Consider the following 21,202-nt stretch of genomic DNA (forward strand, 5'->3'; position numbering starts at 1 on the left):
ACCCGATGTATATTATATGTATATCTTCGCAATTGTTTATGGTATCCGTCCATCCATGCTCCAAAACAGAAATCGGGATGATGGGACGACAGTTTATAGGTTGGGCGATTCGTGCTCAAGCAGCGAGACAAATAAAATTGAAGAACAGGAAAAAGCGGTAGGCAAGCGCCCGCACCCGCACCAGCACGCGCCCTAGCCAGGTAGTATACCAGTCTCGAGATGTGGGCCTCTGGACTTCAGCACTCCAGAAGTGACGTGTTTTCCGTTGCAGCAATACTTAACCTTGGATGTATATGGCCGAGGTTACGGCACTCGAGCTATGAATTAAATTCCTACCACGACATGACTCCTGCCTGCAGAGATAGCACATGCCAGGATGTACATACCTCTATATCTTTGTCAGAAGCCCAAAACCCTTGTGGAACGGCGTTCGCTCTGCTGCGGCAGAGGGAAAGCTTTCGCTGCCTTCCAGTCAGCAGCAGCTCGCTCTTTGCCGAGAGCTTTCGACTAAAGAGACCAAAGAGAATTTATGCTTATTAAGAGAACACGGGCAGCGAAATTACAAAATGTTGCAAAGAAAATGTTCTTGGGGCAATCGTTATACCTAACCGAAGAAACATTCATAAAACAGTATACACTTGTATTACATTAAATCTATTATGGCTTTAGGTAAAAAAATTCTCTTAAATTCTCAAGTCTGGAAAAGTGGCTCAAAGCTCCCAGCCACATCGTAGACACCAGCACTCGTAATAAATTTCAGTTTAAAGTGACAGTCTTTCTAAGATATTGAAATGTCTAAACAAAAACCCGCAATTTGGCCCAATATCGGCTAATGGTAGATTATATTACCACGGAGTTAGGCAACGTAACGCCAGTAAGGTACGTCTGACTTTATAAAAAAAAAACAGGAAGGTTTTTTTATATTAAATACCTTGGTAAATTAACGCTCAATGCTTCATATACTAGCACAACAAATGTCATAAAGATAGTCCAAGCCAGTTCGCAGAGTCTTGTAATTTTGTACCCCAACCTCATGAACTCCCTCGGTTTTTTGGTGTATATCTTTAAAGCCGAACGTTCGATTGCTGTCATTTTTTTGGTGAATATAGGGCCACCCTATTAATATTGGAATAAAATAATTTTTTTAAATTCTTTTCTGTAACTTTTTTCGTACGAATCTAGAAATAGTTATATAAAATATTCATCGCCAATCGGTTTTCCGTATCGGGGTTTTCACCTTCACGCTTTTGAAAATATCAATTCATTGAAATTTTATATAATATGTACATGAGTACATTGCTACTATTGATGTTTTCTTTAAACGCCAATACAGCATACATTTCGGTTAAAGTGCAATGTCATGCAGCTTTCGCCAACGACTTTTGAGGAGGAAAAGTGTTCTCCTATTGCATATTTTTAGCTGCAATTTCCTATTGCTATTGCTATTTGAGCTGGTGATTACTGGAGTTCGGCGACAAACTTATGGGCTATATCTAGGATTTTTTGTATATGATTCTGGAATTGCCGGAACTTCTGTGTTGCGGCTGACACATGAGATACGATCCGAACGATCAACAGCCATCATCCCCACATCTTGTACTTCGGGGTGTCGAAACCTGGAGCGGAGATTGATAGCCGCTTTTCTTGAGTTCCGTTGCACACGTATATCTCCGCTGCACTATCCAGTCAGTATTCGCCATATGACATTAGACTTTGCTAACTTTGCTACGACGAGAGAGTGCTAAAATTAGTGTTCGTAGCGGACTCTGGACACGTCTCCCGGCCTTCAGTCGAAGAACTGAGACACTATTTGTGACAAAATGCTGTCAGCCATCTACCAGCTTAACTGGAAAGCCAATCTGATGCATAAATATTCCTCGCTCTCACTGCAAGCTTTTCCCCATAGGGGTATCTCCGTTTTTGCAGTTAGTCAGTTAGCAAAGTCTAATGTCATACGGCTAATATTAACTGGATAGTATTGCAAAATTTATCGGAGTTGACTTTTTTTGACTAAACAACATCTACAGCTTAGTTTTCGACGAAACTTTTCGGGGACGGGCACATTTTTTGAGCTATACGTAAAGTAGGAACACTGACTTTAGCTGCTGATTGTGGTCTCCATGCAAAAAGCGATCAAAAATTAAAAACTTTCTGGCCAACTCTTCCAACACACAGGGGCACACACACAAATGTATAGATATGTAACTTTAGGTGGCTTTGATTCAGGCACTATTTCTTTAGCCTTTAGGAAGCCACAGAGTACACCCATCCATATGGAGCCAAGAAGAAGGGGGTTCAGTAACAGTCAGGTAGTTAAAACTTTTAAATTGAGGGCGGGGATCATTTGTGATTTTCTGTCTGGGCAGAGCGGCAAAAACGGAGAGAAAATCAGAGAGGAAGCGGGCAAAGTTACAGTCATGCTAAAAGCGCTCTGTCACTGCTCATTTGTTGCTAATAATTATAAAAGTTTCGTTCAATTCCCCCAAGTGACATAAGTGCCACAAAAAATATAGAAAAACCGCTCCAGACTCTCTGTCTATCTGTCTATCTCTCTCTCTCTCTCTCTCTCTGTACGTCTGATGGATAATAAGAGGTGGGGGCGGAAGGCGGAAAAAGTTTAGCAATTGTTTAGTTTGGCCAGATGCGTCGATGGTTTTTGAAAATGCTTGAAAATGTATGCAGGAGCTCAGATTTCCTGGAAAATAGTTCTGGCGGCGCTGCACAGCCTAAAAGCTAGCAGTATTAAATTTTTATTTGCTTACTTCATAACAATAGAGGGGAGAGAGGACCCTTTTGTATAAGTCATTTAGTTTGTGGACTTGGACCGCAGCCAGAATACTACGCTAGCAAACAAGTCGAAGAAAGCGAGCGCCAAATTGCCTTAAAAGCCTTTTGAAGTCAAAAGTTTGGCCTGTTTGCGCATAATTATTTACCCATGACATAAAACAAAAATCCCCCGAACCGAACCAGTGTAACCGAATGCACATACAAATATATTTTATTATTTTCTTGCAGACACTTGCAGACAAAATTCAGACATCACTTTATACGTATTGTCTTGGAAGATTCTGCTCCTGCCCGGCGTCGTCCTCATCCTCAGACCCAGAGCGGAGATTTCCTTCCTTGTCACCGAAAAGTTTACGCTCAGCTATTTCCATCTGGGTCTGGAGAATGGCTGCTATCGTGTAGGTCCTTGCAATACGAGCCTTCTGCTGGGCCTGCGCCTTGCGCTCATATTCCTCTTCTTCGTCGTCCGTCACGTTCCCCGTTCTCCCCTTGGATGGAATTCTATAGCTTCTTCCTCTCTTGGTACGGACTGAAGCAACAGCAGCAGCCTGAAGATCCAGCTTGCGCTGGATGTTCTCGGCCACGGTGCGCTTCTTGCGCCTGTACTTCTTCTCACACCCAAATGCTTCCCGTGTGACCCTGATAATGTCCGCATACTCGACGCGAAGGAACTCCCAGAATGTTATCTGTTCTGTACGGTTACGATCTCGGATTGCTTTGGCTGCGGTAAAGTAGTTGTTGAGTATCGACACGAACACGTTTGTTAGCAGGATGGAGACGGTAAAGGCCATTATGCCGTAGATCAGAAGGCCCATAAATATGCCGCCGTGAAAGAGCTCTTTCGGCTCGACGTGGCTAGTGAAGCCAAAAGAGAAGCACATGACGGTAGCCATGCCGTGAAGCAGGCTCCTAAAGTGCTCGTTGTTGTTGCCATTGATGGAGACCGTAGCAATGCCGAATGCCATCATAAAGATGCAGATCACACAGGCCGTGCTGAACAGGGCTTTCCAGGCTAAGGCGAGGGTCATCGTAAAGATCTGAAAGATGCTGGCAAACTGCATGACCTTCCACAGACGCAAGGTGACTAGGCAGACGAGGAAGCCCATTAGCATGACGGTAAACTCGGTTAGGCGCGCCGGTATCCGAAAGTCAATGAAATCATGCGTACTGGCCACCTCTAGTACAGCTAGTAGCTTGGACACAATGCCTTCCCTTAAAACCATCAAGGTCACAACTGTTATGCTGAGTGCCAGGATCAGGAGGTCTATTTTGACCCAGAATCTCTTCAATAGCTTAGGCTCGAACCACAAGGGCACAATCACTGTTATACCTAGCTCCAGCCAGATAAGCACGTAGATGAGCAAACAAATCATGCCCACCCATGGAAGGGTCTCCACCGTCTCCGTCAAAGAAACACTATTGACATTCAAGCTGCTTCGGATAATGCCGAAAGGCAAGTTCTCACACCGAATGCTGCACACACTGAACATATTCGCATCCACATTGTACAGCGTGAAGTCTAAGAAGACAGCCGCGGTCCTGTCGTCGATCCAATTGTTTTTGTGCAGATATGTGAGCACTTTTAAGCTGTCATCCCTCTTTTTTCGAAGCGTAGTTACGTAGCCCTTCAGCTCGGGATAGCTGGAATAGTATCCGTACTGTCTAACGCTAAGGAAACATCTCTCCCAGAAACCACCGATTTGGGTCATCGGTAACCAAGGTAAAAAAATAGACCAGTACTTATCGGTGTAGGGCTCTCGTATATGCGGTAAGCTCCAGCCGTCGGTATATTGCTTTTCAGTGTATTCCGGATCTTTTAGGCCGTACTGTTCTCCAGTGTCCCGTAGCAACCGCATTCGTACTACGCCCAGCAGCTTAGTGCTGTTTACATGGTTCCAGTGCGTCACAAGATGAGGATCATTTGACGAGAAGCCATTGATCAGCGTTTGCTCGATGAAGGGATACAGCTGATGCAAAAATAGCACGTGACTTAGTCCAATCGAATTGGTGTGGTTATACATCATTAGGTTCGTGATGGATTCCCCGTTGTAGTACAGGAGCCGGTTCACCAACGCCAGATTTAAAAACAAATGTATTAGGAAGAGCTTTCCATACACCCAGAGCTCGCGGACAATGGTCCTGTACTTTAGGTTCAGCTCCTCGTTGCGATGTCCCGCCGTAATCATTAGCTGGCTGCGCAAGCTGCGTAGCCGCAGATTTAGATAGTCCATGCGGTTGTGCCTCTTTGCTTTCCCGTCCGGGACATACGGCCGATACATCTTTGGCCAACAGGCCGTGTCAACGGCTTGTATCAAAAACCTTATTGGATCAAAAACCAGGAATTGAAATATCATTACCACCATGAACGACACCAGGATCGCCTTGAATTTTCTGTCCTCGTGCTTTAAACCCGAGAACTTCCATATGATTACGAAACACGCGCCGATTAAGCAAAGAGTGACAATATAAATCGCATTACTCGCCATTTAACTATTATCGGGCTTGGGCTTTGCTTTGCTAATCGGAAAATATTTTCTGTTTCTTTGGACTGAGTTTAGAAGTTTGTCTAAGTAATAGATATTCAATGGCTCACTCGATGAAACGGAACAAAGGGTCGACCCCTAACCTAACTCTTTTCTCTTTCTCTGTCTCTTTCATATTTTGGGTTTCAGTTTTGCCCCCCTTTAGTTAACCTTGCATTTGACTGGCCGCGTCGGGTGCCAGCCGTGTACAAGCTATCGTACTATCACAGGGACTTCAATAATCGCTACGCTCCCAGCAGTTGCCACTTAAGCCCATCCGAGCCCCTGCTGGCACTGCAGCACTTGATGCTGGGGCTAAAGCCGGCGATGAGGCTGGTGCTGGTGCTGGCAATAAAATTCCTAAACCTTTTTTGACAAATGAAACGTGCAACAAACAAGACGCCCAGGCAGCTGCAGGCCAAGGAGGGAACAGGGTGCAGGAATCTGGACTCAGACTCAGACACAGACCTAGAACGCAGAACCGAGACCCGAGAACCGAGAGCTCGCTGGAGTGCCAACAAAGATTTATGCATTTTAAAGGCAAGACTACGCTTTATGCGAAACTAAACGGCAAACAGTTTGCGTGAGGAAAGCTTTCACTCCCCCGTCAACCCCTCACGCTTCTTCTGTTCTGTGGAAGCGGAAATGAAGCATCGCATGGCTCTGCACAAACTCGGCTGAGGCAAGAGCGCTTTCCAAGGGGCACGCGGCGGGATCTATTGTGCCTTTTAATAGACTGGAACTACACGGCAGCGCTCCAGAGCACCGGCCCCATCCTCATCCATGCATTTTGTTTGCCGGCAAACATTTGTGCTGCTTATTAATATGCATGCCAGTAGACCCTCCCGCAATCCTACTCGCTATGCCCAGGATTAGCCCAGGGAACAGGTGCGGCTCCTGCCGACAATCGGCAAATTTTATCTTCTAGGCCAAGCGCAAAAGTTTTTCGGCCTTCGGTCCGTATCGAAAAGTCGTTAGTAAGCTGACCACAGAAAGATGTGAGCTAGAGAAAAGTGCAACCTCCAAGAGGGAAACTTCTACTGTCCGGCTGCAGCAGACCACCAGGCAACTGCAACGGCATCGGCAACCGGGCAGCCAAGGCTCTAGTGTCTTACGTCTTAGTCGCAATCGTCCTCCAGCAGGAGGAGTAAAAAAATGCTAAAGTTTACCCTAAGACTTGCACTTAGCCCGCACAAAAGTTTGCTCTTTCCATCCAAAGTTTTGTGACTGAGTCGAGGTTTCAGCTCCAGCTCCAGCTCCAGCTCTAAGTAGATTTGTTGGCCTCAGCATGGGCATATGTCTAAGGCAAAAAGAGAGTGAGAAAGAGGGAAAGACGGATGACTGGCATAAGTAACTGCATAATAGGGTTAATAATTATGATAGTCTGGGAAGCAAGAGAAAAGATCAAATTTATGAATATGAAGTCCCCAGAAGATGAGAGTTGAGTTATTTATGATTGAATTAGGGAAAAGAGTGCACGGATGGTTGCAGATCTGTAAGGGTTGACAGAAGATGTTTAAAAGTATTGTTAAAGTCATGTTGTTTAAGGAAATATACTGAAACTATTGTTATCTGTATTACCATCTTAATCATCTTAAAGTTCCTGTCAAAATCCCATGCAAACACACATGGCGCATACTTAATTCCGGCAACACCCTGCCCGATTTCCCCTCTCCACCTCTCTCTCTCTCTCATTAATCATTGAAGTAGAACAAGTTCGTATAGCTCATGGTCTTATAGATATGTCAGCCACCCACTGCCACTTCCTCATGGCACTTCCTGCAGCCAGCAAATCAAATTAAGCGAAAATTAAACGGAACAACCAACACACAAGAACTGAATGCAATGGGGAGTGCTCGGAATACATGGGGATTCGTTTATTTTTTGGCAACACACACAACATATGCGTCCCGTTGACAAATAAAGTTTACAGATATGCAAACAGGGAAAAAACCGACTATCCGAGAGAGTGCGACTCTCAGATGGAGATGGAAATGGAGAAGGAGAGATGGCAAACGCACACGAGCAAACAATGCCGAGCAGATGCTGGAGATTGGGGACTGGAGGTGGAACTGGAGCTAACGTAGGAGCTGGAACAACTCCCCAATGAAATAGTTTATGGTAAACCGCAATGCGAAAAATGTCACCTCCTGGCAAAAATGAGCAAGACAAGGCAACGGAGTATGCAGAGGAAGAGGAGACGGACAAGGAGAAGGAGAGGGAGCCACCATCCGACGGGATGGCTGGCTAAACAAGTGCGGAAGTTGTTTGCGTTTGCGTTTGCTGCTGCTGCTGCTGCTGGCAAAGGGCAAACGGAAGCGGCCTATTGGGCAATGGCAATGACAGGCGACAGTCGACAGGCGGCAGGCGACGCCACAAAGCGGAAATGAGCCAACTTGGCTACCACATGAGGCGCACTGGGTGCAAGCTGGGATCCATAGTCATAGACACAGCCACAGCCACAGATGATGATGCGGATAATGGAAAATCCAAAAAAAAATTTACCAATCCTAATTCGTAATACCCATAGAAATGGAAATTGGTTCCGTAATACCGTAATATTATATGAAAATTCCAGGGATTGGTTCTGCACATTCTATAATCGGTATTATCGGGGAAGTGTGGCATGGCAAAGCAGAGAATACCCTATGTACCCTGTATACCCAGAGATGTTTGGAAAAAATTTGCAACCAGAATGTGGCTTATGTTCATTGCATATTTATTTAGTGAATTTTTTGGGATATTTTTGAGATTATAGTTCCTAACTTTTTGTTGTACAACATATTTGTATAGCAAAAGGTGTTTTCAATACATGTTCGACTCTCTGGCCAGCTTTCTTTTCTTATTGAAGTGTCATTTTAAATTAGTTTCTAATGAATTTCGCAAGATTTCGGCTCAAGATTCAATGGGTAATCTAGTGACCACTTGAAGAAGTAGATCTATTTCACACGACGAGTCAACTCATTGAACTGTCTTCAATTACTCTACCCATCATGATTTGATTTGTTCCGCTCAATCCGCAGCGCGAATCAACACCCTGGGCGGGGTACACCATTAGTAATAGCCAAGTGGACACGTCCGCATCGTCTGGAAATGATTCGGCCACTCAAGATGATTGAAACATTGCCAGTTATCATCTGGCTCCTGATCTTGGCCACGCCCAAGGCCAATGCTCTGGCAGGTGAGCCAAGTCTCTACAACGAGGCTGACAATGTGATCAATGCCGACACCGATACATTGCTGCCTTATCTGCGGACGACGCCAAACGGCAAGCTGGTGCAGTTTTTAAACATATTCTGTGGCCACTGCCGACGCTTCGCACCCATCTTCAAGGCTGTGGCACGAGAACTGTACAAATGGAAGAGAGTGCTCAGCATTTACGCCGTCGACTGTGCCCAGGCGAGAAATGTGGAGGTCTGTCGCGACTTTCAGATCCTTCAGACCCCAACACTACGCTACTTTCCCCCAGCATTCTCTGGAGGCGGGATTGGCATCAACATCCCCACTCTTAGTCCGACAAAAATTATCGACCTGTTGGCCGGGCATTTGGCCAAAGACATCAATACGAGCCTGCTGCGCTTTGAGCCTCTTACGCCCGACAACAATGTTAATACTACACTCGCAGATCACAAGGGCCCTGGCCATACCGAGGAGTATATAGCACTTGTCCTACAGCCGAAGGGCTCGAACATCGGCAGAGACACGATCCTCGAACTGCTACCATATCCTGCGGTGGCTGTTCGCATTGTTGACGATTCTCGTATCTTTTCCAACCTCGGCTTGGCTCCTCACGATCAGAAGTTGGCCATCATGGACCTGGCCGGCAACATCCATGCGCTGAAGACCGTCCAAGAATCGAGCCAAGCTTATGCGGCCGGCATTGCCGAGTATCTCGCCCAAATGGGCCGCACTCCGTTGCCCCCCTTATCCACGACCAGAGCACCACACATCAGCAGGATCCGGTACAAGGAGAAGCAGCAAATACTATCGACTGTGCTACGGAATCCACATATGATCTATAAAGCCGATGTGGAGCAGGCAATCGACATACTGCTGCACATTGAGCTGCCAAAGGCAGGCCTCATTGAGGGCAATAATTTGACAGCACTGCGAAACATTATCTCCGTCCTAAGACACCACAATCCCCTGAATAAGGAAGGAAAGCTGCTGCTAACAGGCATACACGATTCCCTGATAACCCAAAAGCGATTGACGGGAGGTGAGTTCGCGGACTTGGTCAAGTCGAAGGAGAAGGAGCTGGAGGAGGATGTATTCAAGGCGAAGCGTTTTGTTGGCTGCACGGCCTCGCGTCCCTTCCTGCGCGGCTTCACTTGCTCCTTGTGGACGCTATTCCACTACCTCACAGTCGCGGCGGCAAAGCCACCAAATTACCTTGCGGCTGGATCAGTGCTCTCGGCCATGCACGGCTTTGCCAAGCACTTTTTCGGCTGTACGGACTGTGCCCAGCATTTCCTGGCTATGGCAGCGCGCAGACACATCGAGTCGGTGACGGACCATGATTCTGAGATCCTCTGGCTGTGGGAGGCGCACAACGAGGTCAACAACCGTTTGGCTGGCGATACCACAGAGGATCCCATGTTCCCGAAGATTCAGTTCCCCAGGAAGAAGGATTGCCCCTCCTGCAAAAATGAGAAGTGGAATCAGTCTGAAGTGTTAAAATATCTGAAAAATATCTACGACACGCAGAACTTGAGCGACTACGGATACAATGAACTGTAATGAATATATTATGTGTCTACATACATATGTTTATAAACCAGCACTAAGGTTTGTGGAAATATAGAAACCAAGCCAACCAATAATGCGAAGAATTTTGCGGCAGGCTGGACTGACAAATTTAGAATTTTTTTCCGTTCACTGGATCAAATTATTTTACAATTAAATTTGGCACAATCGCGTGTAATAACCGAAACAAAATCAAGGCCTCAGGCTTGACTGGAAGCTCTATAATAAACATTCTTTAGGTAAAAGCAATCCTCACGTTTCAGTAATGAAAATCCTCATCAATTTGCCTGCTTTTTTCGGGCTGTCTGTTCTTCTTAAAGGAGCTACTGTCCCTTTCCTTCAGTTTAAGACAGACGGTATCATTTGGCCGGACGAGAATTTCGATGAACTCTTGGTTCTCTATAGACATTCCGATGTAGAGCCGAGCATGTTCCAGCGGCTTCGCAACGTCTATACGAGTACATGCTCAAATTTAGTATAACAGTCAGAAGACTTGTTCCGACTACAGCACGACAAATTCGGACTTACTACGATTATTTCAAAATCGATTTCCCCTCAATCACGGCAATAGGCATAGAAATCCCTATAGACATGACCAAACACATTGTCAATGCAGTGCCCCGCTCAAACAGAAGCTGCTACCAGCTGGTTCTCAAAAATTTCCCAACCATCAGCCTGGCGACGACTTCAAATCCTGTTTCGATCAGGCCCTCCTCAAACAATTTTCCCATGTAGTGCTGGTCGAACAGATCGAATATTACTCGAAGCTGGGCCAAAACATCCAATCTAATGGAATAAATATTTAAATATTAAAAATTTGTGTTTTTTTTTTAATTAGTTGTTTTTGTAAAATTGCCAGATTGGAGCACAAAAAAAAAGTTTGTTAAAGTATATATTTTGTAATACTTAAATTATTATTATGTATTAACCAAAAAAAAAACAAAAACCTGAACTCTGTACCTTAACACATTATTAGAACTAGGCTAACCGACTAACTTAGGTAGTTATTTGAGGCTTATTGGCAGGACTGGCATGTCCATGTCCTACTTCCTGAGATGTGTAGCACCTGTAATTCTTTCAACTATTCTCACTCCCTCTACGGCCCTCGCAGCGGGGGCTCCGTGAATGCCTCGTTGCGGGACTCGCACCGATTGTCATCCAGCTCCGTGGGCACCACATCCCTGGCCAACTGCTGCAACTTGTCCAGCGGACATTTGAACTCGCAGCCGGGCACGGTCAGCTTCTGGGCCTGCGCTTTGGGATCGTTGCGGAAATAGATCTCCACCCAGTACTCGCCGGTCTCCTTGCTCTTGTGCAGCTCGAAGATAGCCATTGACGAGTAGCGGGGCAGCTGACGCTCCCAAATCTTCAGGGCGGACAGGATGTTCACCACCGTCGAGTCGTGGCCTGTGTAGATAAACATCTTTCGGCCACTCGGCTTGAGGGTCTCATTCCGTTTCTGCTGCATTTCACCGAACATCTTCTTGAGGAAGGGCCCGCCCTTGATCTTCTGCATCTCGGGTGTATACACATTGTACACATAGCTCTGCTCGGCGAGGAACTGAAGTTTCTCTGGGAAATACGCGTTAGTCCACTCGGGCAGCATCAGACCCCATTCCTGTTCGGCCAGCAGCGTCAGATACAGGGATTGGACATCCTCAGGCTCCTTAAAACTGAGACCTGTATGCGACTCCAGCTCCTTGTACATATCCAGATAGGGTGCCACTTCCTGCTTGACCTCTGGCAGGTCATAGACCTCGTTCAGAGCCTCGAAATATCGGGGACAAGGCGTTCGAACGAGCAGAAGCTGTGTGGGCGATTATAAATAATTCCATTGAATTGAAAAATGGGGTTGGATCAATCATAATTCAAAGCGGGTATTCCAACTAAGTTGAAAATAATTGAGTGCAAGCTAAATCATTCTGAACCTAATGAAATACCACTCAATGCGAATCTGGCTGTACAATTAATCATTATAGTTTATGAAGTATACGCACCGTGTCCTCATTGAGCTCCTGCGAGAAGACAGGTATGGGCTGCCAATTAAACTTGCTATTCCACTCCATGTCAGTGCCCTTCGGGGGCAGGAAGCTGGCCAGAACCGTCTGCATGGTCATGTGGGTGCGCGGCACTCCCGTCGCCTGTGCGTGCACCAGCTGCATGGGAAGAACAGAATCGCAAAGGAAAAGAGAACGAATAGCAGCGAGAACGAAAAGAAGGAGAAGAAGAAATTGAGTGATGAGCCGAGCGCGCTTGAGCTTTGCAATTTGTAAACGTCCGCACTATCAGACAACCCACACCCCCCTCCATTGGACGTGGCCATGGATGCGGTGGGGGTGGGTGCATGGGCATGTCGGTTCGTTAGTGACTGCTTACTCACATCGGGACTGTAGTGGGGCGCCAGAAATTTGCCATAACGCTTACGCAGCCAAGTACCAATGTTGAACAGCTCGCGTTTGCCATTCTGGAGCGTTGATTTATTGCATGGCATGAGCGGATGGCACGTGAGACAACACCAGAGGAACGGCGGAGCACCAGAAAGAGTCCAAGCAGCAGCAGCGGCAGCAGGCATGGAGCAGACGGAGACAGCAACCGGGACCGAGACCGAAACCGAGACAGAGACAGAGATGGAGAGAAGTGTTATAAAATAATAAATGCCTTGCATTTTTGCAATTGCATAAACATATGCATGTGTATATGTTAATGCAGCCCAGCCACAGCCCCCAACCCAAAACCAAGTCCTTCCCCCAACATTCCTGGAAAACATTTGCATTTCAATTTATTTAAATGCTTTGCTGGTTGGGTGGCTCTCAGTTCTAGGTTGGGGGTGGGGCGGCGGCTATAGGGGTAGAATGATGGTGCAAAAGTTTTTGCAGCACAACTTTTTCTCCACTCACATTTGTTATTTGTCCCCAGCCGTACGGATAGTAGGTCTCATTTACATACGGATCCCTTGGATACGTATCCGCCGGCGTTCGTGGTCCATGTCGGAATACCTGAAGTTTAGCAATTACGATTTTTATTAGTCAAACAGAGTTACCACCTAGATACCACCCTACCCTCCCTTTTTTTCCCAGAGAAAAAGCCACTTTAATTAGCCCTCCCTGCTTTAAGGCTCACTCGCATTCGGACGCGATTCCGATAAGACATAGGGAATGACGCGGAAAGCGGTCCAGTGGACCAATCGGACATGTGCCGAGCATGTGCCATCCCCCAGCTGATTCCAGAGTGTCGGAAGTATTTTCCGCATCTATTTTAATAGCAGTTGCTGCTACTCGTATCTCTGCGGCTGATAAGAGTTCGTATCGCCCGAAGGTCAACCACGAGCTCTGCCAAATGGGTTTCCAGTTCATCAAAGTCGCCAAACAAAAATCAAAAGTGCGTCGCAGTTTGATTTCTTTTTTTGTTTGGAGACTGGTTTTTTGTGCGTACTGTAATCTGTTCAGCCGGTTTTTCGGTTTAGCGGATTTTTGTTTTGATTTGATTTGCGCTTGGTTGTTTTTCGGTGATTTATCATTAAATAAATTAAAGTAAAAGTTATTATGGAAGAGTTCGTGTGTTTTTGCGGGATTAATTAGTGATTTTAAAACAGGTTTTTTCCAGTTTTTTTTAAACATACCAACAAGGTTCTAATTGAGTCGCAAATTCAAATACATATACTTTTTGTTAGAGCCGAATTTGCTGGAATTGGGTTTCTAATCAAATGTTTCTAGCTAAACTCTAATAACATATAATTTCCAATAACAATATCTGTCTTTTCCCAGTATATATATTTAGTATAAATCTAACCCACTTTGAACTGACATTCCCAGAAAATGGAAAATGAGTTTCAGCTTGAGAAATAATTTCCGTCGAACTATCCGCTTGGGTGCACTTGAGTGTGAAAATGAAGTGTAATTGATAATAATTACATACAGTTTTATTCAACACAGTGGCAGTGCTCAAAGAACAGCTGATAAAGCACTTTCGCGGCTATTTGGGTTATTCCAGCTGATCCAACAGCCATGGCTTTATCGTACACCTTCACTTTCCCTACTATTGATTGTTAGTCATTGACTCACAATGATAGCTCCACTCGCAGTACTTGACTCTTATCTACCACTAGCGAGAACCTATTAGATTCATAAAATTTCATCAAGTAATTCTACTTTTACACCCTGCCGCAACAAACTAGCGACTGTTGATGCTTTGCTGGGCCCACATCTTTATAAACAAATGCATTATCAACGTAATAATCTTTTATATGGCCTACCTACGCAAATTTCAATGCCGCCGAATCTCAATGCTAAACAAAACAAAAGGTTTTGGAGGGAAATACTCGTAATTCGTATTATCAGCAATTTTTGGCAATGAAAAAAAAAAAAAAAAAAATCTGCAATAATTTGAGCTACAGCTTATGATTATGGGGCTTTTTGTACATTACGATCATAAAGATGTTTACTTGTTAGCCGTGTTTTTCTTGTGATCGTAGCGATGTTTATTTCTTTCTTGAACTGATCTTTACCTTAGTACTGGATGTTGCCAGATCTTTAATGTTCACACCTAAATTTTCTCTAGAAAACTTACATTTTTTGACTACCGCTCAAAAGCTCCCGCCTTTTCCAACAGTTCAGTTGAATAATTGAAAGCTCTTCCCCACAGCTGTTTTCAAGGCTTTGTGTTGGTTTGAATGCACACGAGATGCTTACGACTTACCACATGCAGCAGCTCGAGCGTAGATTTATCAGCGGCGGGGTCGTGAAGCTTTACCGATACGACCGTGGAGTGTGCCAGACACCAGATCAGCAGCCCCGTTGCAATTAATCCGCCCGTCATCGCTAGACAATGCCTTCGAGTGAAATGCGAACGCGGCATTTTGACAGACGCTCTTTATAGAAGTTGGGACGGCGCTCGGATTCCGCTTGCGTTTCGGGTTCAGAGCTTGCCCGGTCCACAGCCACACACTCGCGACAGATCACCGACTAACGTGTTCCTTTTGCTGTTTGCTTTGTTTTTTCGGGGTTTTTAATTATTCTACCCATAAACACGACCACGAAACTAGCTAATTTACAAAATTCAAACTGGTTTTGTCCCACTCTCCATGCAGAATCAATTGATTACATTCGTTGCTCCGTGCTCGTGCTCGTGCTCTAGTCGTGCTGCTATCATTTGTTTGCCTTGGGCCAACTTTTAAAAGAATTTCAATTTTCAATTTTCGACTCTTCGCTTTTGCAGCTGAGGTCTTTGCATGCGACTGTGGTAATGTCTGACCGATGCACTATCTACAACAATACTGTGGGGCTGTATCACTTCTAATGTCGGAGCCCAAAAGCATATGTTCATAGGTCTTTTATCGTTTCATTATCGCCAAATGCTGTCGTCACCGTCACCGTCGTCGCTTGTTTTTTTTTTTTTTATTTTTATTACTATTATTCAATTTTTTCCTATAGTGTTAGTTTTTATTCTTTTTATTGCCATTGTAGTGTCTTTTGTGCTTTTGTGTGTTTGTGTGTTTGTGTGTGGGCTAGCTGGCGGGGTTGACCGAACGAGCAGAAACAGAGCAGAAGCTCAGAGAGACCCCGACAACAATGCCGTTGCGTTTGAGGCGTTTTAAATCGCGCGGGCTACTTTTAATTTATATGAACTCGACTCTTCCCTGCTTTACGGGTATTCTCGAAGTACTCTCGAAGCAAACGAATTCGTCACCAAAATCGCGTACTAAAACACTCGGGTAATAAATCTTTCACCAACCAACCTGAATCCAAATCGAACCTTATCTTAATTACACAAACGAAACAGAAACAATACTTGTCTTTAATTGCCGAATTTCAATTATATCTTCTTTTTTTTCTGGGGCTTGGCTTTTTTTTTTTGCTGGTTTACGGTTCCGTCATAGTCCGGAAGTTTACGTAAAAGGTGTATTTTAAAAACTGATATTCTGTCCGCCCTTTTGTTTCGGATTTTTTCATGCGGTTGCCGTTGTAAACCCGTAATTCCGATTCGATTGAGTGGAATACGTGAAGCACCAAATGCCAACTGTTTGACTTTCAATGCGATAGCAAACGTTTTATACGATGAGAATGAGAGAAGGTTGATCGAAATGTAACAAAAGATGCAAGGGGATTGGAAATGTTAAGCACTTCTTTGGTCAAATCTTCAGTATTATGCGTTGTATAGAGTAATATTTAGTTTAGCATAATTATCTATTAACGATAGCCCAAAAGTATGCCCTTGAAAATCGGTTACGCCATCATCGTCTAGATCAAATGATGTGCATGGTGGGGTATTTTCTATGGGGTGCTCTTCAAATTCTTCCCTAAAAACAGCTTCCTCTAGACTAGATAGAACATATACCTATATATTTTATAACTTATCAATCTCCCAGTCGATAACGAGAGATCAACATACACGCATACCCGAGGTAATCTCTACTATTTCTAAACATATCAATCCGGATCACAAAATAGGTATGATTCATCGTGTCAATCAATCAATGAATCAATTAAAGTTGTAAAGGTAAAATATACTTTATATAATCTTAATACTGCACAATATTTGTATCATCGTTCAACATATCAATCATTTGTGATAGCTGATCTTTGCACCATCACCGGAGCCTTTGGCCAGGCACAGCTGCTCGTAGGAGCCGTCTGGTAGAACGGGCTCCATGAGCTCCAGCAACTTCTCAATGGGACACTGTTTATCGCAGCCCGGAATCTGCAGCTGCTCGGGCTCCTGGTCGGGATCGTTTTGGAAGAAAACCTCCACGAAATACTCCCCCGTATCGTCCCGCTGGCGTAGCTCGAAGGCGATGAGGGCAGAGAATCGTGGCATCTGCGGCTGCCACACACCCAGTGCAGATAGAACGTTTGTAATGGTCCAATCGTGACCGCAGAAGATGTACATTCTGCGATCGGAGGGCTCCAATTTTCCGGAGATTTTCGCCTGCATCTGCTCGAATATGTGATCTAGAAAGAAGCCGCCCTTCAGCTTCCGCAGCTCAGGTGTGTAGGCGTCATAAATGTAGGACTGGGCTGCCAGCGGCAGCATCTTGTCGGGAAAGTACTCCTTGGTCCATTCAGGCAACTCCAGCCCATAGGTCTGCTCGCATAGCAGCGTAATGAACACATTGGTAACATCGTGGGCATAGGTAACGTTGAGTCCTGTCAGACCGGTCAGTTCCTGCAGCATCTGGGAGTTTTGGGCATGAAAGTCTTTCACCTCCGGGCTATTCATCACCTCCAACACGGCCTCGTCGTAGCGGGGACACGGGACCTTCATCCTTAGACACTGATAAAAAAAACTGAAGGTTATTTCTCTGCATTATGCCGAGTTTATTTCGACTTACAACATCCGTTTCCTCAGGCTCTACAAGGATTGGTATGGGCTGCCAGTTGAGCATCAGATTCCACTCCATGGGCGTGTTTTCGGGTGGAAAGAGTCCAGCCAGCACCATTTGCAGGGACATCATGGTACGTGGGGATGCCGATGATTGAGCTCGGATCATCTGAAATGATTTCATTCTTATAACGAACTGATTGTCATTAGTTTATTTCACTTACATCGGGCTGATAGTAGGGAGCAAGAAAATCTCTATAGCGCCCTCGCAGTTGCTTGCCTATCTTATAAAGCTCTACCTTGGCAGGCTTTTGCAAACAAAAATACATTAAAAATTTTATTATTTTAATAGTTTCCATTAGATACTCACATTGGTTAAGTGGCCCCAGCCATAGGGCTCGTAAGTTTCGTTGATATAGGGATCTTTGGGATAGGTGTTGACAGGTGTGCGAGGACCATGGCGAAAGAGCTAATACAGAATAGTAGAAAATCAATTAAAATATGATCCTTTAAGCCTGCAAAAATATCTACGTATTTAGTTACAGAATAAATTTAAAAGGCAATTTATTTTAAGCAAATTTCGACATCAAATTAAAATCTTCGCCCGACTAAAAATAATAAAAAAATTTATATATATAATAAAGATAAAATTCTCTTAATAACTTAAATTACAATAAATATGGGCTTGTATAACTCATGATAATACGTAATAAATTTAAACTGTGGCACTGTACTGTAGGTATTGATGGAAAACAAATTATACAATGAGTTGCTCCATAAATTTGAAGTTTGTTCAGTTAAACCGGTTTCTCCCCAGCATACTTAATTCAATATTAAGTATACGTCAGGTCGCGACGCGCACTGGCCTAGGAACGGTTTCCAACAAGCAGAATTGCTTGCGTTGTGGGTTAAGAGATCTTTTCTCATAGGAAAATCCATACTTCTGTTCGGCTTACTTAAGAGCACAAACTGAAGTTGGAAATAATAATCGTAAAAATAGGTATTACCCAAACACTCTAATCGTTGGCTTTGTGACTGTATGGCGTTTAATGTTAAGCACATTTTGTCTAATTTTATGGTCTGCTGACTTGGCTAGTTGTTAAATTTTAAGCGAGTCCTCAATTAGGATAATTGTGGCAGTTAATTTTTGATATAACTATTCACACTTCACTCAGATCTTACCACATGTACCAGCTTCAGGGTGGAGCTGCTGCTGCTGCTTTCACTGCTTGTATTCCTGGATTTTTGGTTCTCCTCGTGAGGCACCACCTCGGGAACCTCCACAGGCACTTCGACTATGGGTGGCACACTGGCTCCGCGAACAGCCATCATCCAATAGCCCACAAAGACTAGGAGGCCAAGGAGCTTCATAGTGGATTGTTTTCGATTGGATTGTGTTGGGATTCAGCGTTAGAATGTGGTAGACCGACTTCGCTGAGGCTTGTGAGTTGAGTGACTGCATGAATAGAACTACGGTCGGTTTTTAAGTCGCGATTATGTATTCACCCATACACTTGGCAAAGGCACACACACTGAAACACACGAAGATAAGAGCAGCGAAGAGCGGGCGATCCAATCAGCAAAATCATCCACTACAATAGCAAGAAAAAAAATCGACTTAATTTGTTTCGCACGAAACTGATTTGGCAAAAAAAAGAAAAATTAGCTCACTGAACTTTTGACTCTTTATTTTTTGGGGGTTTTTTATATAATTTATTTGTATTATTTTTCTGTTTAACACAACTCTCATTCGTCTGCTATTATAATACTGAGTTCACGGCGACTGAGCAGCATCAGTGCAAAAAATTGCCCGTACCCAATTATTGCTAGCGTCCCGCATTCTGATCGATCAGACGCGGCGGCGGTTCCACAAAATCGGGGCTGTGTGGTCGACACCGCTGCTCCATTGGCTCGTTGGGTAGCACCTCGCTGCTTAGTTCGATGAGGCGACTCAGGGGGCACTGACGATCGCAGTCACGCAGCTTCAACTGCTCTAGGCAGCCGTGTTCGTCGTTGCGGAGAAAGATCTGTGAATGGAAACAAGAAAATGATCCACATCCAAATGATCTAAAGACCTTCTTCTTGTATCTTACCTCCACATAGTATTCGCCTGTCTCCTTATCTCTGTGCGTCTCAAAGATAGCCATGACAGCAAACCTAGGCATTTGACGCTTCCACACCCCTAAAGCAGATAGTATATTGCCCACAGTCCAGTCATGTCCAGCATAAATGTACATCCCCCGATCCTTGGGCTTCAGACTGCCATCTCTCTTTTCAGACATCTCCTTATACATCCTCTTGAGGAAGGGCCCACCCTTGATCTTCTGCATCTCCGGTGTGTAGGCATTATAGATGTAGCTCTGTTCCGCCAGGAACTGCATGCGATCGGGGAAGTAATCCTTGGTCCAAGCAGGCAGCTCATAGCCAAACTCTTGCTCTGCCAGGAGTGTGATGTAAAGGGAGTTAACATCCTCGGCATTCCTCACCGCCATCCCTGTGAGATTAGTTAGCTCCCGGAACATTTGCTCGTACGGCTTCGTTTCGGCAATCACCTCGGGCCGCTTGAATACCTCTTCCCAGGCCTCAAAATAGCGCGGACATGGCGTTCGAACCAGCAAAAGCTGCAGAAAAGTAATACATTCAATTACAGGAAGCCTATACTTATATGGAGATGATCGTACCGAATCTTGGTCTAGAGGCTCCGATACTATGGGAATGGGTTGCCAGTTAAGTTTCTTGTTCCACTCCATTGCCGTTCCCCGGGGCTCAAACATGCTGGCCAGCGTCGTCTGGAGGGACATCATTGCGCGAGGTGAGGCTGTGGCTTGTGCATGCAAACGCTAAGAATTCAGACTATTACATTTTGGTAACCAAACAAAACTAAAATCTTACATCGGGTCTATAGTAGGGTCCCATAAAGTCGCTGTAGCGACGATGCAGCCAACGGCCTATTTCGTAGAGCTCACGTTTGCCAGACTGGAAGAAAGAGAGATAGAGAAGGTATTCTTTAGACCACAATTCTTTAAACGTTAAAAGATAAAAACAGCTAAGATAACAGATATCTTAATTGGATCGCAAAATATACAATGTGGCAGTCGGTTGATTCTACTCACATTGGTGACATGTCCCCAGCCCGTTGGCTTGAAGCCATCTCTCAAATAGGGATCGTTGGGGTACGTATCCACTGGGGTGCGAATGCCATGTCTGAAGACAATGTGGACTAGTTCCAGTGTTGAGTGGCTTGTGTTGGGATGCGTCTTGTGGCACTGGGATGTGGCTGCATCTTGCCAGGGCATCTGCATCTCCTTGGAAGACACACCGCTGTTGAGCACAGCGATTACAATTATGGCACCCACAACAGCACCACCCAGACCGAACATGGTGAGTATTTGCTTACGCGTCCAGCGACCGAATATCATTTTGAGGGAGTATTCCTTTTTATACAAATCTCAAGTTGAATCGAAATCAAAGCCGGAAGAGGAGCTTGAGATTTCTGGTTCCACTTACGCACACACACAGGCACAAACAAACAAAAAAATACAGGATTTTGGATAATTGTTTTATGTTGTTTTGCTTAATTTCTGTCTGAGACGAGACTTTTATTGGAGAGCTGCAAGGCGCGTACAGTTCACAGCGCGACCAGAGTTGAATTAACGCACCGGCAGCTAGAGACGGAGAACTTAAAAGACAGATAAATCCGCGCTCGTCTATTCGGCTATAGCTGCGTCCAGTGGTTGCTGCCCCGATGCCGCTGACTAACTGCTGACAGTCGTCGTCACTTTCCACCGAACTCGACGCGAGATCGACTCGCCCCAAGCCCCAAGCCACAG

At 44.9% G+C, this 21,202-nt stretch overlaps 5 protein-coding genes across 5 annotated transcripts; 1 reads left to right on the forward strand and 4 right to left on the reverse strand.

Moving 5' to 3' along the window:
* Positions 1 to 3,044: 3,044 nt before the first annotated feature.
* LOC6602404 (polycystin-2) lies at positions 3,045 to 5,066 on the reverse strand. Its single transcript, XM_002027373.2, has one exon. It carries the CDS (start codon positions 5,064 to 5,066, stop codon positions 3,045 to 3,047), a length of 2,022 nt encoding a protein of 673 aa, XP_002027409.2.
* Positions 5,067 to 8,392: 3,326 nt separating this feature from the next.
* On the forward strand, positions 8,393 to 10,173 carry LOC6602405 (sulfhydryl oxidase 1). The gene has a single exon (XM_002027374.2). It carries the CDS (start codon positions 8,403 to 8,405, stop codon positions 10,047 to 10,049), a length of 1,647 nt encoding a protein of 548 aa, XP_002027410.2. The 5' UTR covers positions 8,393 to 8,402; the 3' UTR covers positions 10,050 to 10,173.
* An 811-nt stretch (positions 10,174 to 10,984) lies between these two features.
* On the reverse strand, positions 10,985 to 15,378 carry LOC6602406 (venom acid phosphatase Acph-1). Its single transcript, XM_002027375.2, has 5 exons — positions 14,751 to 15,378; positions 12,953 to 13,051; positions 12,436 to 12,519; positions 12,053 to 12,211; positions 10,985 to 11,862 (listed from the first exon to the last, which is right to left on the reverse strand). The coding sequence occupies exons 1-5, from the start codon at positions 14,907 to 14,909 to the stop codon at positions 11,152 to 11,154; spliced, it is 1,212 nt and encodes a 403-aa protein (XP_002027411.2). The 5' UTR covers positions 14,910 to 15,378; the 3' UTR covers positions 10,985 to 11,151.
* A 1,156-nt stretch (positions 15,379 to 16,534) lies between these two features.
* Positions 16,535 to 18,748, reverse strand: LOC6602407 (venom acid phosphatase Acph-1). The gene is made up of 5 exons (XM_002027376.2): positions 18,555 to 18,748; positions 17,743 to 17,841; positions 17,597 to 17,680; positions 17,383 to 17,541; positions 16,535 to 17,324 (listed from the first exon to the last, which is right to left on the reverse strand). The coding sequence occupies exons 1-5, from the start codon at positions 18,741 to 18,743 to the stop codon at positions 16,614 to 16,616; spliced, it is 1,242 nt and encodes a 413-aa protein (XP_002027412.2). The 5' UTR covers positions 18,744 to 18,748; the 3' UTR covers positions 16,535 to 16,613.
* Positions 18,749 to 19,198: 450 nt separating this feature from the next.
* LOC113566561 (venom acid phosphatase Acph-1) lies at positions 19,199 to 21,150 on the reverse strand. The gene is made up of 5 exons (XM_026992655.1): positions 20,486 to 21,150; positions 20,265 to 20,348; positions 20,054 to 20,212; positions 19,466 to 19,993; positions 19,199 to 19,399 (listed from the first exon to the last, which is right to left on the reverse strand). The coding sequence occupies exons 1-5, from the start codon at positions 20,789 to 20,791 to the stop codon at positions 19,199 to 19,201; spliced, it is 1,278 nt and encodes a 425-aa protein (XP_026848456.1). The 5' UTR covers positions 20,792 to 21,150.
* Positions 21,151 to 21,202: the final 52 nt, after the last annotated feature.

Source organism: Drosophila persimilis, unplaced genomic scaffold, assembly GCF_003286085.1.
Source record: "Drosophila persimilis strain 14011-0111.01,24,50 unplaced genomic scaffold, DperRS2 tig00000780-arrow-arrow-pilon, whole genome shotgun sequence".
NCBI lineage: Eukaryota > Metazoa > Arthropoda > Insecta > Diptera > Drosophilidae > Drosophila > Drosophila persimilis.